The sequence below is a fragment of the Mobula hypostoma genome, chromosome 1, assembly GCF_963921235.1.
Source record: "Mobula hypostoma chromosome 1, sMobHyp1.1, whole genome shotgun sequence".
Classification (NCBI taxonomy): Eukaryota; Metazoa; Chordata; class Chondrichthyes; order Myliobatiformes; family Myliobatidae; genus Mobula; species Mobula hypostoma.
Window position 1 is genome coordinate 197,072,708 of NC_086097.1, and position 15,530 is coordinate 197,088,237.

General features: G+C 38.2%; 1 protein-coding gene across 4 annotated transcripts in view; it reads right to left on the minus strand.

Annotated features, from left to right (window-relative positions):
* Window positions 1-688: 688 nt before the first annotated feature.
* thoc1 (THO complex 1) overlaps window positions 689-15,530 on the minus strand; it is a 70,189-nt gene continuing 55,347 nt past the window's right edge. Inside the window, exons 18-23 of one of the 4 annotated variants that reach the window (XM_063062815.1) lie at window positions 14,185-14,250; window positions 13,100-13,183; window positions 12,846-12,993; window positions 10,911-10,995; window positions 8,931-9,016; window positions 3,918-4,053 (exon numbers count right to left, since the gene is read on the minus strand). In XM_063062815.1, coding sequence (XP_062918885.1) covers window positions 8,979-9,016; window positions 10,911-10,995; window positions 12,846-12,993; window positions 13,100-13,183; window positions 14,185-14,250 — 421 coding nt within the window. In that variant the 3' untranslated portion in view covers window positions 3,918-4,053; window positions 8,931-8,978. Of the gene's footprint in view, window positions 4,054-8,930; window positions 9,017-10,910; window positions 10,996-12,845; window positions 12,994-13,099; window positions 13,184-14,184; window positions 14,251-15,530 lie in introns of all 4 variants that reach the window. The other 3 variants (XM_063062803.1, XM_063062794.1, XM_063062809.1) reach the window with 3 other exon arrangements.

A 15,530-nucleotide genomic window follows, 5' to 3' on the forward strand; every position in this document is an offset into this window, starting at 1 on the left:
TCCTGTCTTCTCCTATCATTTTGGATCTCCCCCTCCCCCTCCCACTTTCAAATCTCTTACTAGCTCTTCCTTCAGTTAGTCCTGACAAAGGGTCTCGGCCTGAAACGTCGACTGTACCTCTTCCTAGAGATGCTGCCTGGCCTGCTGCGTTCACCAGCAACTTTGATGTGTGTTGCTTGAATTTCCAGCATCTGCAGAATTCCTCGTGTTTCCATCGCATTTCTTTGTTTTGTGGCTGACTGTAATGAGATGAGTCTCAAGGTTGCATATAGTATACAAACTTTGATAATAAATGTACTTTGAACTTTGGGAAACATAAAAACCAATAGAAGGCAACTAAAAAGCTATGGGGGTGGGGGGTGGGAAAGGTTAAATATGAAGGTAAGCTACTCAATAAATATCAAAGAGGATACCAGAAGTTTTCTCAGATATTTCAAGAGTAAAAGAAAACTGGGAGTAGCCTATGGACCACTGGAAAACAATGCTGGAGAGGTAGTTACGAGGAACAAGGACAAACAGAACATGTATTTTGCATCAGTTGTCACTGTTGAAGACACTAGCAGTATACCAGAAGTTCAAGAATATCAGGGGGCAGAAGTGAACATAAATTCCTATTGCTAAGAAGAAAGTGCATAGGAAGCTGAAAGTAGATGAGTCACCCGGACCAGATGGACTACACCTCTGGTTCTGAAAGAGGGAGCTTAAGGCATTATGGAGACATTTGTATGGTTTGAGGATTGGAATATTTCATATCATTCCACTCTTCAAGAAGGGATAGAGGCAGGGAAAAAAAAACACGAACTATAGGCCTGCTGGCCTGACCTCAGTGTTTGGGAAGATGTTGAATGTGTTTGTTAAGGATGTGGCCTCAGGTTACTTGGAGGCACAAAGTAAGATAGGCCAAAGTCAGCAGGTTTCCTTGAAAAATCTTGCCTAACAAACCTGTTGAGAAATAACAAGGAGGATAGACAAAGGAGAAAAAGTTGATATTGTGTACTTGGATTTTCAGAAGGCCTTTGACAAACTGTTGCACATGAGGCTGGTTACAAGATAAGAGCTCATGGTATTACTGGAAAAATACCAGCATGGATAGACCATTGGCTGATTTGCAGGATGCAAGAGTGGAAATAAAGGGAGCCTTTTCTAATGGGCTGCCGGTGACTAGTGGTGTTCCACAAGGGTTGGCGTTGGGACTGCTTCTTTTTACATTGTATGTCAACTTGAATGACAGAGTTGACGGCTTTGTGGTTAGGTTTGTGGATGGTATGAAGTTGTGTGGAGGAAGCATAATGGCTGCAGAAGGACTTGGATTAGGGAAATGGGCAAAGAAGTGGCAGATGGAATACAGTGTTGGGGAGGCTATGGTCATGCACCTTGGTAGAAGGAATAGAATCGTAGCTTATTTTCATTAAGGGAGAAAATTCAAAAATTTAGGGTGCAAAGGGGCTGGAGTTCTCATGCAGGATACTCTAAAGGTTAATTTGCAGGTTGATTTGGTGGTGAGGAAGGCAAATGTAATGTTAGCATTCATTTTGAGAGGACTAGAATATGAATGCAATGATATAATAGCCTTCATAAGGCACTAGTGAGGCCTAACTTGGAGTATTGAGGACAGTTTTAGGTCCCTTATTTAATAAAGGAGCTTCATGAGAATGAAAGGCTTATGATGTGAGGAACAATTGATAGCTCTGTGCCTGTACTCGCTGGAATTTGTAAGAATGATGGGGAGTGTCACTGAAACCTATCAAATGTTGAAAGGACAAGAGTGGATGTTTCCAATGGTGGGGGAATCTAGGACCAGAGGTCACAGCCTCAGAATAGAGAGTCATCTATTTTAGACTGGAGATGTGGAGGGATTTCTTTAGCTGGAGTGGTGCATCTGTGGAATTCATTGTCACATGGAGATCAGATCAATGGATTCATTTAAGATAGGTTCTTGATGAATCAGTGTGTGAAAGGCTATGGGAAGAATGGGGTTGAGAGGGAAATGGATCAGCCATGATGAAATGGCAGAGCAGACTCGACAGGCCGAATAGCTTAATTCTGCTCCTATGTCTTAAGTCTTACCTTTGGGCAACATCTATCCTGCGTCCCCTATATTGCTCCAATAAATTCTAGCTGTTGCTGTCATCTCTGCTGGTGTTCCTTTTCAGGAAACTTTGATCAGCTTCTCTCTCATGCCTCTGAATTTCCCTTTATTCTACCGTAATATTGATGCATCTGACTTTGGCTTCTCCCTCTCAAACTGCAGAGTAAATTCTACCATTATGTTGGTTACTAAGGGTTCCTTTACCTTAAGCTCCCAATAAAATTTAGTCCATTACACAACACACAATCCAGAATTGCCTTTGAGCATAATTGTAATTATGCTAATTACAAAGGCCATGAAAACATTACAAATGCTTAACTTTACACGAGAATAGAAGGCTAACTCTAGCATTTTCAGAAAATTCAATATTATTGACCTGCACTTTCCCAGTGTTTCATCTCAGATTCTTGTTTTAAGTAGTATTCAGTAGTTTCCCGTTCCTGTAATTTTAAACAAAAGCAGATGTAGGCAACTGATCTGTATTGGTTTACTTTGCGCTAAATACGATGTTTTTATTTCAGACAAAAATGGAACAGCACTTTGAAATGTCTTTTTTGTAATGGCAATTGAGTAGCTACCTAAAATATTTTATCTCTACTGGTATAGCAGAGATTTGCTTCTGGGTTCATGGACCGGAAAGGCCTTGCTTGGAAGTGTAGATCACTGTGAAGCATGGGAAAAGGAATAATTGAGTCATATTGAAGAAGGTAAAATGAATGGTGGTATATGCAACCATAGAATAGCTGAGGTTAGCACAGTTGTATATGCACAACGTATATCTTGGAAAAAGCACGGTTTAACAAGGACAATTAAATGTAATTTGTCACCGAAGTATGTTAGAGCGGTGCACAGTTATGCCTTAGTAAATTTGTGATACAATTTAAAATTCTCATTTTATTCAAATCCGGTTGCAGAACTGCATTGTTTCATTTCTGGCTTCTTTGCACCCCCATTTCTTTTGCCCATCTCTGCTCAAAGGTGACTATGTCTTCAGCACAATGTCATGATAACTTGTATGTAAAGGACTTCAAACAGGTGGATACTAAAAGTTTGAGCACATCAACTGTCTACATTGTGCATTTTCATATTTTTTCATTGAAACAGTCATTAATGTTTCAGCAGTGTGTTCAGTGCTGGCACAGCATAGCAAAGCACGTTTTATATCTTCAAGCCACAGGAACCAGTTGATCTGTACATATTAAAATAAAACTGAGATTATTTGAATTATATCCTTTATCATCAGTATGTACCTCCAAGGGAGAATTCAACTAAATCAAATAACTTTTCATTTCTAAACTTCTAATCCCATTTCCCCACTATTAGAAAATATGAACTGATCATATTTATGTGCATACTTCCCTCAACTTGGAAGCTAAAAGTAATCAGTCACATCTATCCATTAATTCAAATAGAAAAGTGTGCTAAGAGGGTTAAGAATTACACAAGATGGCTGCAATTTTAATGAGGCAACAATTCCTTACCATTGCAAAAGTATGGAGAGTTTGGGTCAGGAACACAAAAATCAACGGAATCGGTGCAAGAAGAAATTGCTGTATTACAGAAAACGGTTTATATTAGAAAACTTGTAAAATTTACTGCCTCATTATTTGAAATAAAACAGTAAAAAAGAAAACAAGGTCAATTTATACACTTGTTTACTTCAGTTAATAACTAGCTGATGTTATCAGCCTCATTTGTCAAGATTTCTGCAAGTTCAGTTAAACCAGCATCAATCAACGCAGACAAAAAATTCTCCACTGTTGCTTGCAGTCCCTCCCGATCATGCCAAGCAACTAGCAGCAACCTAGCACGCATCTTCACATCCTCACTATCAGATTCGATTCCACAGATGTCAGACTCCTTCATTTCAAAGTGGGGTGCCAATACTTTCCACTGTTCTCCAAGCTTGTTGGCAAATATATCTATCTGTTCATCTGTTACAAGCTTAGTGTGCAAATCAGGACCTAAAAATAAAGAAAAAAATAATTTACTTATGATAATCCAATTTGTACCAAGTTAAACAAAAACTTTAAGCTAGATCAACTAATTAGTGGAGAATAAAACACTAAGGCAATAATATTCCCAAATAATTATTATAAACACTTGCTAGTTATCTTGTAGGAAAATGGTGAGTGAATTGCAGCCTCTCTTCCTTTCTTCAAATAAAAATGATTGTATATGACACAACATGCTTCAACTTGAATTGTTAGTACAGGGCTCTCTACCTTGAATTTGTCATCTTGGATACTTCTGCCAAAGTTCTATTTTCTAAAAAAGACTCGCTCTGCTCTTTCTTTATACTATTGTTTTTCTTGCAGCTAACATCATACATTCATTACTTGGCCAACATTTATTTAAAATAAATTCTCAACTCACTAAAAGGATCATAGACTTGTACATTTATATTTCTATACAGTGAAATTTTTGCTGTTAGTTCTAAGTGTTTGTAGTCTAGAGATAAAATGATTCTGCTGAAGCAAATGGTTGAAAATTTTCACTTTACAACAGTTGGAGCTTGCATTTGAGAAGTGCCTCATTGGGTACACAAGGAACAACCCCCTAACTTGGCAAGTGTAAAGGACTCTCTGTAAAGATTGACAATGATTAATTATGGAATATGGAGCTGCAACTACAATTTAAGAGTATCACAAGTCAGTAATTGAAGGTAAGAAAACCTGCAGATACTGGAAATCTGAAAAGGAACACAGCTGTTTTTCTGATTTTTACAGTAAAAGTGAATTCTGCAAGAAAAAAATCTGCTAAAGGATCTCCAAATATCAAGCAGCATCTGTGGAAACCCTGTATCGACCTGACCTGTCAACTATTCCCTTGCTTCCAGCTACTGCACGACTGCTGAGTTCCTCCAGCAGTTTGTTTTTAGCTCCAGACTTTGGCATCCGATTGTTCGGAAATCAGGTGGTTCAGGATCTGTCTTACTCATTAGTTCAGACTGCAAGTAAGGTATATCGCCAGAGCCGCAGGAGTGGGATTCCCAAGTCATACAGCACAGAAGCAGGCCCTTTGGCCCAGCTCTACTAATCTTATTTATTTAGTCTGTAGCCATGGTACCAAGTGCTTTTATATTTCCCATTCTGTTTAAACTCAACAGGTTAATTGGAAAACTTATTAAGCTACCATGCAACAGAAGTGTGAAACACATTATTGATTAAGAGTAAAATCCAATAACTAAGTAAGTTTTATAGTCTGGATCCAAAGTGCTAAGGATGCTGAATTTGAGTTTTATAATACAGTATAGTACTTAGTAGTACAATAAATTTTCCAGCGAAATCTGAATTTAAAGAGAACGGGCAATACATAGCTCCCCGATTACACATCAAGCCCACTGTCTCTGCGCTCTGCCATGCAACCTTCCGCATTCCAGACTGCTAGCTCACATTCTAAATGGGTGAATGAGCCAGGAGCAGGACCATCAGGATTTCTGAACAATTAATGCTAAAATATATGTATTTCGTAAGATCCTAATTTCTTTATTCCCTCTGTAAATATCATGGAGTCTGTTATTAGTAATGAAGTCTTTGAACCAGTGAACCTACAAAATAATGTCTACTACCAATAGTCTATTCATTCTTCTGTGATTTAAAAAACTCTATTTGAAGGACTTGCATTTGGACAACCTCAGGCTGCTTCCAACAACTTTACTGCCATTAAGATACCAGCAATGATACAGAACAAAGACAGAATCTTAATTTTACTCCAATAAATTCTACAAATTAAAGTAAATTGACCTCTCAGTCTGTATCAGTTATTCATCTATAATATTAGCTCAGCTTGACTAAGTCCTCCTACATTGCGCAACTCCCACATTGCTTTGTCTATGCGTACACCCTTGCATTCATTCATTGACCAGATGACCTTGTTTACAGCTTTTCCCCGTAGTCACCTTGGTTTTAATATGACATTCCCTCTACTCCCTAGAGTTTTACAAGCTTTTGTTTCCTTAGTTCTAATGAAAGGTCTCGGACTATTCTGTTTTTGCAGTTACAGCCTGACCTGCTTTCCTCCAACATTTTCTATTTTTTTTTAAGATGTCCAGCAACTGTAGAATTTTTTTAAATGTACATCTTTAAATACAAATTGTTCAAGGTGATGTCTTTGTTATTGACTGCCGAACCACAGCTCTGTTGCTTCTCAGTAACTGCTACCTAGCTTTATTATTCCCAGGTATAGTTTTCAATGTTCCTTCCTGACCCAAATTAAAGAACTGCTTGTGAACTAGATTCAAACCAAACACGAGAAAATCTGCTGGAATTTCAAGCAACACACATAGAAGTTGCTGGTGAATGCAGCAGGCCAGGCAGCATCTCTGGGAAGAGGTATAGTTGATGATTCGGGCTGAGACCCTTCATCCTGATGGAGTTTCAAAAGTTTATTTTATTCTGAGTTCATTCATCCTTGCCACATGACAGGTTATCTTCCCTTTATTCCAACATCATTGCTGCCTTTATTATCTTTCTCAGTGCCCACAAAATCATGAATCACATTTTCCTCATCAGAACAACTGAGGTTATGAATTATATCTTCTGTGTAGACCATTAAGTATTTGATCAGTTTACTATGCTACCTTCTTTACTGGAACCATTCAATAACTGGCATTGCTCTAACTCTATGGGACATAATAAATGACTGTGATTACTGATGGAACCCACGTAAGGAACATGTTGTCCCTTGCTCATTGCACCAATCTATTCATGGCAGATGCATCAGTGAAGGAGAGTAATGGCAGAGGTCAACGTTGCACAGTACATCTGAAATTTAAGTCCCCTTCTTTCCATCCAAGAACACCCTCAATTGTACTTGAAAATCATGTTAAGTTTGCCAATTCAAAACTGGCAGTCGTTCATCCCTGTGAACCATTAGAATAAATAATGTGTACCACCACAATCTGCATGCAATTCCCCTACTCTACATCTACCTTCAAGCAACTTGCCCTGGTTCAGAGAGTGCAGCATCAAGCAAACTTAGAACATAAAGCCCCAACTTGATGCTTCAACACAAAAGTCAGTGTGCAATTGTCAGCTAAGCAACCCAATACTGGAGCATCAGCTCAAGTCAATCCTGCCAGATCTGGCTGTGAATGTTGCAGAAGATTAACCAGCTAACAGAAGGAACATTAATTCCAGAGACACGGTGGAAAAGTGCTGGAAATGACAATTTTTAAAAACAGCCTAATCATCGTCTCTTCAATGGTTTCAATTTTGTTTTAAAATTTTTTTTTTTTTTTTTTTACTATGATTTCTGAACGTCTAATTGGGAATTTAACTTTGTCACCTATTTAAAATTTTGTTTGTGGCTTGGCTTGCTCCCCAACCCTACCCTGCCCAAGCCTCCCCTTCATCCCATGAGATGGCAATTAAATTGGCAAGACATTACCACTATGATTCAGCTTTTGAAAGGAAGGCTGGCAGGGAATTTACACAATTGAATCAGAGACAACACAATGCTTAGTACTGTCCAAAAATCCAGGCCCATGTTGTTAATAATCTGCTTGGATGATGTTCTTAAAAGTAACAGATTAAGTGACAGCCCTAATTTCTTCATCGACAAATGCAGGCAAGTGGCTCAAGCTTCACTCGAAATTCTAGTGTTCACCAATCCTCTAAGGACATTTCCACAGAAATGGCTCAGCTTTCCCAGGCATGCTTACACAATGGAACTCCTTTCAACAGCTTAAGCCTGGAAAACTGTTCATCTGAAACTAGGGCTGAAAAATGTCAATACATTCCTCTATTCATCATCACCACCAGTCCCAGCTAGAAACTCCACATCCTTCCTTCAGCTCTGTTCCCCAGTTCCTTATCTATTTTCATCACTTTCTCAGGGTTGGTTGTTAATAATCTTAGCATGCTATTAATCTCTAACAGAGTGGATTTGAAACTCATCATTGTAATATCCCCATCTCATTTTCTTATAGACATTATATTTCCTTGCAACTGCCTTCCCACCTTTGGCAACCAATTCAGTCCTAATCTCTGGTACTTCAGAAACCATGTGCTTGATTTCTCTCTTCACCTTTAAAATGATATCTAAAACCTACCTTTTATCACTCTATACTCATCAGTACTCCTCATACCAATTTGAAAAAGATGTTTCTTCATGAAAAAATATTGTTGCTTCTTTGAAGGAATTCAAGAAAGTACTCCAACAGCTTTAGAATAGGTTCTTCTACTTACTGTAGTATAACTAATCACCTGCATATTACATTGGAATGGATGCAGAAAGGATGAATCTATAATGACATCTTGCATGCTTCAACAAATGACTTACTGATATGAAAATGTATGATTTTAAGTTTAAACATTTTAAGGAAAACTCCAGAAACAGCATACTGCCAGTTCTGAAAACCCCAAACCTTTTGTAAAGAAATGTTAATTATAAATGCCCAATGTTCCTGTCACCTATACCTGGAGTCAGTTTTAGGAAATGAAAATCCTGATTACGTACATTATATGATATCTAGGGGATGCTTCTCCCTAAATGCACTCAATCTTGAAGGCCAGTGGATGCCAGATGACTGATTCCCTTTAGCACCCTAAAATATCGGTGTCAGTTCTGAATGTATCCGTAGCTATGCGCCTGGTGGGAAAGCGGACAAGGTGCAAGGTCAGCCATGAACTTCTCGAAAATCAGACAAACTCAAGGGGCTACATGGTCTATTCTTATTTTAGTTGGTCTTATTTCCTTTCAGTTTTAGTTTTTAAACTTCTAATAGGCCTGATGAGGTAGTATGGCACATGAAGGTCACAGATCTCAACAGGAGGAATGTTTCCCAGGACCCCATAAACAATATAAAAGTGCCTTCAAAATGGATTTTTCTACCTACCTGATTGCAACCATTAACTGCTGGGGAGAGGTCTTTAGCAGCCTTTTGTCACCAGACGATGATGTCAGGTAGCCTGCTGTTGTTGGCTGAAATACATGGGAAACTAGAAATGTCAATATTGGAGTTTGTTTTTTTAAAAAAATGATTTCATGAAATATTTTAAAATATTTTTTGAGAAGTGCATCTGTTTGTCACTTTTATGATTAACAAATGCATGTTCTGACTTTTTCCATTTACTGACTTGCAATTCCTAACTCTGAGTGATTTTCTAACTTTTATGATCCATACAACTGAAACTCTCTACCTCCAGGCTCATCATGTTTAATGATGCTCTGGTTAAGCACTGCTGGTTAATTAAGTATGAAATTTACACTGCAACCTATGTATGGTGAACAGATTGATCCTGGTCTTCTTAGTAGTAAAATGTCATTTGAAACCAGAACAGTGATCACATACCACAACAAAGTACCTTAATAATGGATTCCAACTGTAATAATTTTGAACAATGTCAAGATATATATTTAAAATCTAGCTTAATTTCACACAAAATAGTAGCATTCATACTTCTTAATTAAAAAGGGTCAGTCTGTCAAAGAAATTTTTACTATTGCTCAAATGATTTTTAAAAGAATACTCATAGAATCACAGCAGTCATTAATGCAAGGAAGTGCAATTATAAAAACTCCTCCTCAATTGGTTTGAGTGATGAATTACTGGAGCTATTCAAGAATTCCACCTAACTCAGCAGTAGCAACAACTTTCCTCAATGACCATCCATAAATATAATTTTTCTTGCCTCACTGATGTTGGGCTCAGCTATGATCAAAAGTCATGCTGAATCTGTGAGCTCCCACTACCATAATGAAAGCAGTTGATAGACACAGTATTTGAAAATGCAGGAGTTAGTGTGAATCGTCAGTGATGCTCTGCACCTCCTTTGGATGCTACTGTATTGTTTTTGCATCAATCTCCTGTTAATCACCAGAAATCAATGCAAGAATGAGAATTCAAGATAATCACTCATGCAAAAAAGACCATGTAAAATATTACTTTGTTGCAGAAGGTGAATAAGCTTTTAATTCCAAACAAGTCAAGAATTAAAATATAGCCTAATGCTAAAAGAGCCAATTATTCATGTATGGATTCTATTTTTATTTCAAAATACTGTACTTAATATGAAAACAACGTTTTGAAATGGATGACACACAGGAGACTAGTGCTTTGTTAAAGCTGCAGATTGTTTAGTATTTTGAAAATGTCGTCTTGTTGTGAATTCATTCTAATGCTTATTTTTGCTTTGTAAAATGCTTAAGTTACATTTACTTGCACATTTACTTCCATATTTGCCATCTAAGCTCATAATCACCTAAATGAAAGATTTTTGTTGCTGCTAACCTTTCTGTTGATATCACCTTTGCTAGATCCCAGATCTTCCCTTAATGACCAAAAGCTACCATCATTAAGAAAAGAAATCCATACCATGAAGATAAACAATGAAGATTATCAGATCTCTATGAGCAGATTTCTTTGAGATCAAGCACGGTGGTGTTAACTGCAAAATCCAGGCCCATATTTATAACATTCATGAATCTCCTAAATTTCCATGTATTTTTCAGCCAGCAACAGACTACCTTCCATTTTCATATGGTAACAACTAATTTTCTGGGAAATTAGTGGCTAATAATAAATCAGTGAAAGATTCACAATTAAATAGTATGTATATTCTCTTGGAACTAGCAAAACTTGTGGTAAAGTATGCTGTTTGAGTTTGGAGTTTTCCTTTAATGTTTCTCCTTTCCTTTTCATAAGTATTATTCATGCATTCCTTGGATTATTATCAATGCTACCAACTCTGGGGAGAGGGACTGGAGGAAAAACACTGAAGAATTAGTTATATTCACAGGTCCCACATCTGATATAAAAATGCTGAGTAGCATTGAACTTTTAATACATTTCATGGAATATCCGAATCTTACTTACTTTCATTGCTTTCTTTCAGCAATGCATCATCATTGTCTTCTTCCTCATCTTCATCTTCTGCTGTCTTTATTTCTTCAGATGGAGGCTGGAAGCAATCAGAAGCGTTATTTTTAGACAAGCAATTCAAATTTGAATGACTCCTTTATCCCTGGGAGTTTGCCATTAAATCTCTTCTATCATAAATTCTGCATGTCATTCATAATTAAGAACAACTTCTTTAATAAGCAAATGTGAAACTAGGACTTCTGTCACCAGCACTCATCATCTCATTTAGCCTTTTCTTCAATCACATTCACAAGGCTTCTATTTTTCATGCAGTGATTTCAAATTTCTTTCACCTTTTCTTCTCTATTTCAATAGCTATACTTACCTTTCATTTTCATTACAATCTCATGTTAATTCTTTTCATACTGCACTCCAATTACAACTATTTTAGTGTTTGCCAATTTGGCTGGAAATCGAACTTTTCTTCAGGCCTCTCCGATGCAATACCTATGCAGATACTGCTTTAAACCTTCAATTTACTCTGACCAAGATCTCTGCCCTCAGCCCCTAAATATTTAGTGAAGTGCTTTGTGTTCTTTTTGTTTGAAAGTATTACAAATGGAGATGGGACAGTCGTGTAGCAGTTAGCACCAGCAACTGAGTTTCAATTGCCGCTGCTGTCCCAGAGGAATTTGTACATTCTCTCCATAACTGTCCGGTGTTGGCCAGAGAAACTACAATCTACAAATCAGCTTATAGGAATGAGGTAAGGGCAGTGGAAATAGATAAAGCAAAGTTCTTTGTTCTTACCATGTGGTTGCAGGAATGGAAGTGGCCATTTTGATAACTGTTTAGTGAACAGGCTCTTGCCCAGGGATGACAACTGAATGTAGACACAAAGAGTTTCTGCTGATGATCTGCTAAACATGAGACCATTCTTAGATAATAAGCTGTCTATTATTTAAAGTGGGAGACATGCAGAAGGAACAGCCAGTGACCTGCTCGTCTGTGCCCAGTATTTGGCTGACCTTGTTTTAAACCAGTCTGAAATGGACAGAACAAAAGGCACTACCAAGGTCACAAGGATGGAAACAGCAATAAAGCAATACTGCCTGTAACCTTGGGCCACATCCAATGAGGAGCTAATGCAGGTCTGTCAGATATCCTTGTGCCAATGAAATTGAAATAGATTGATCTGACAAGGAAAGAAATATGAATGGAGGATTTTGGGAGCACAGACAGCAACAACTACGGAGATCAACAACTGCAGAAGTGGATCACCCCACATCAGAAATGTGTAGATTACATTGGGATCAACAAGAATGCCTAGCCAGTATAAACTCCTTTTCTTAGGTATTATGTTTCTTACTGTTCATTGAAGATCAGGGAAACAGAGTGGGTGTGTACACAGGTACTTAGTTTTGTAAATTCAGGTGTGTTTGTTAGCTGAGCCAATAAAGGTGCCTATCAGTAATTAGAGATCATTATTGAGGATTAATACTTGAAGTTAACACTCATCACACTGGGTTTCCTCTGGACGCTCTGATTTCCTCACATTCCAAAGACATACGGGCCAGTAGGTTAATTGGTCACATGGGTCGAATAGGTTGGCATGAGCTTGTTGGACTGGAAGGGCCTGTAACTGTGCAGTATCTCTAAATAAAAATAAAATACTTCACTAACTCAAATGATCGTAACATTGAGTAAAAGCAAGATTTTTTTTAAACTTTTGCCAAAACTTAAATCCAACTTAGATTCTGACTGTAGCAAGGGAAGCAGAAGGTGCTTGCAGACACTTGCTCAATGTTAAACTACTGATGGATTAGATGAATCAGAACATCAGATTCTAAATGAGTGTTATTGAGATGTCTTTTTTTCAATATATGGCAATAAGATATTATATATCCATACTGCATAATTAAATCATGAATATGAAGCTGACATACTCACAGGTAATTCCTTAGCCAATTTGATAACCATATTGTCTAGGTACTCAGGTAAGCTCTTGAACTGCTGATTGGTTGGCTGGAAAAAATGTGGACTTCTTCGAGCTAGCAGCCTTAATGCCCTCCAACCATAATTGGAATTATTTACCACCCTGTGTAATTAAATTAAACACTGTTGGAACGTGAACATATTTTGGATAATCATAATTTTAACTAGTTAAAAGAATTACACCTTTAAGTTTGTGAAATGTAACTTACTTATACTCTTCTTCAACCATGTTCTCAGGATCAGCTTGTTCAATAGCTTCTTCAAAAAACTCCTCTAAACTGGGCATAAACTCTCTGAAATTACAAACACTAAATTATTAGAAATAAATATATTCACACAAGTCACACAAAACTAAAGTGTAAAGATCAAAATATAAAAATGACTACCAATTATTATTTAAAATATTGTTTGCAGGAATGCAAATATACTTTTGTTCAGGAGATTATAAATTATAGTGCACACTATACACTCAATCACAACAGGAAATGGACCATATGTCAGAATTATTTACATTTATGAAGTCTTTATTAATGGGTGTAACTGCTGCCCCTTATTACTTCACATCCTTCATTTAGGACTTCAAAGTCATTAATCAAAAACTACAAAGCTGGAGCAGAGCCCATTGTCACAGCAGATCAATGCAGGATCACAGTCATTAATTCCAAATAGACCAAGTGAGGAGACAGAGGGAATGAAGTCGATGTGGTAGGGTGGAGACAGATTGTCCTGTGATGCAAATGTTGATGCTGTCAAAGATGGGATGATGGATCTTACTAATTACAGCTGATTTAGCTGAAGGAATGCAAAGTGAGGGCAAGAAAGCAGAAGTTACTCTCTGCACATGTAACTTGATCTGTTACGCATTAGAGTATTACCATTTTTGTTTTTGTTAAATGAAAGGTCTATTATTCTGATGCATTAACAAGGTTTCTCTCTCCACAGATGTCAAGTATCATCAGTATAACTCACCTTTATTAAAACTACAAACAACAGGAATTCTGCAGATGCTGGAAATTCAAGCAACACACATAAAAGTTGCTGGTGAACGCAGCAGGCCAGGCAGCAACTCTAGGAAGAGGTGCAGTCGACGTTTCAGGCCGAGACCCTTCCCCCTCCAACTTTCAAATCCCTTACTCACTCTTCCTTCAGTTAGTCCTGACGAAGGATCTCGGCCTGAAATGTCTACTGAACCTCTTCCTAGAGATGCTGCCTGGCCTGCTGCGTTCACCAGCAACTTTTATGTGTGTTTATTAAAACTAACTGCTTTATAAAAGGTAGTTAAACTATCTCTTACCTGCTCTCGGATTTACATGCCTCCATGTTATCAGGGCAGAGATTCCATAGCCGTGTCAGCTCTTCACTGTGGAATTAAAAAAATTACTATTTACTAGATATGAAGTACCACCTCATTTACAAAATTCAGAAGCTGATTTGAATACTATAAAATGAGAATAAGTCTTCAAATCGTGCAAAACCTCCAGTAGTAAACCAGAAAATCCGTAATAAAAATTGTGGTAGTAAGATGGCTGCAAAAAGTATTTACAATTCACTGCTGTTCCCCTCACGCAGGTCACCAAACTCTGCATAAGATTACCAGCCTTGCACTGGATTTTACTAAAAGGGATAGAATTCCTCTGGACCTCACTTACCACTCCATGAACCTCCACATTCAATACATCACTCTCTGCAACTTCCGCCATCTTCAATGGGACACTACCACACATCATATCATTACCTCCCTCATATCTCTGGTTTCCTCAGAGATTGCTCCCTCCATGATTCCTTGTCCATTTGTCCCTGCCCATTATCTCCCTCCTGTTACATATCCCTGCAAGCGACAGAAATACGACACCTGCCAATTCGCCTCTTCCATCACCTCTATTCAGAGCCACAAACAGTCCTTCCAGGTGAGGCCACACTTCACCTGTGAATCTATTGTGATTGTCCACTTATCCAGCGCTCCTGATGCGGCATCCTCTACTTCTGATCCTGATTCTGGTGGGACCCAAAGTAAATGGAGAGGGGGGCTGACTGTCGAGCACTTCTGCTCCATCTGCCAAAAGCATAATTTCCTGGTGGCCAAACATTTTAATTCTCATCTCCATTCCTGTTCTGACATCCCAGACAATGTCCTCATCTTTTGTCATGAGGAGGACCACTCTCAGGGTGGAGGCATGAACATAGATTTCTCCTTCCGATAATTTTTCCCCTCCCCCTTCTTCAATTCCCCACTCTGGCCACTTACCTCTTCCTCTCACCTCCCCCAGTGCCCCTCCTCCTTCCCTTTCTCCCATGGCCCACTCTCCTCTCCTATCACATTCCTTCTCTAGCCCTTTGCCTTATCCAATTATCACCTCCCAGCTTCCTCTTTCTTCCCCCTTCTCCCACCCACCTGGCTTCACCTATTAACTTCTAATTTGTCCTCTTGCCCCTTCCTCCCCCCTCCCACCTTCTTATTCTGGCATTTTCATCCTTCACTTCCAGTCCTGATGAAGGGCCTCAGCCTGAAAGTGGATTTCAGATGGCATTAGATTTTACAGCACTTTAGATTTTTTTTGTTAACCATAAGGTAATCTTTCAAGGCTCAAGGAAAAGATTTAAAGAACAGCTTTCTTGACATCATTTTAGAAACTACAGTAA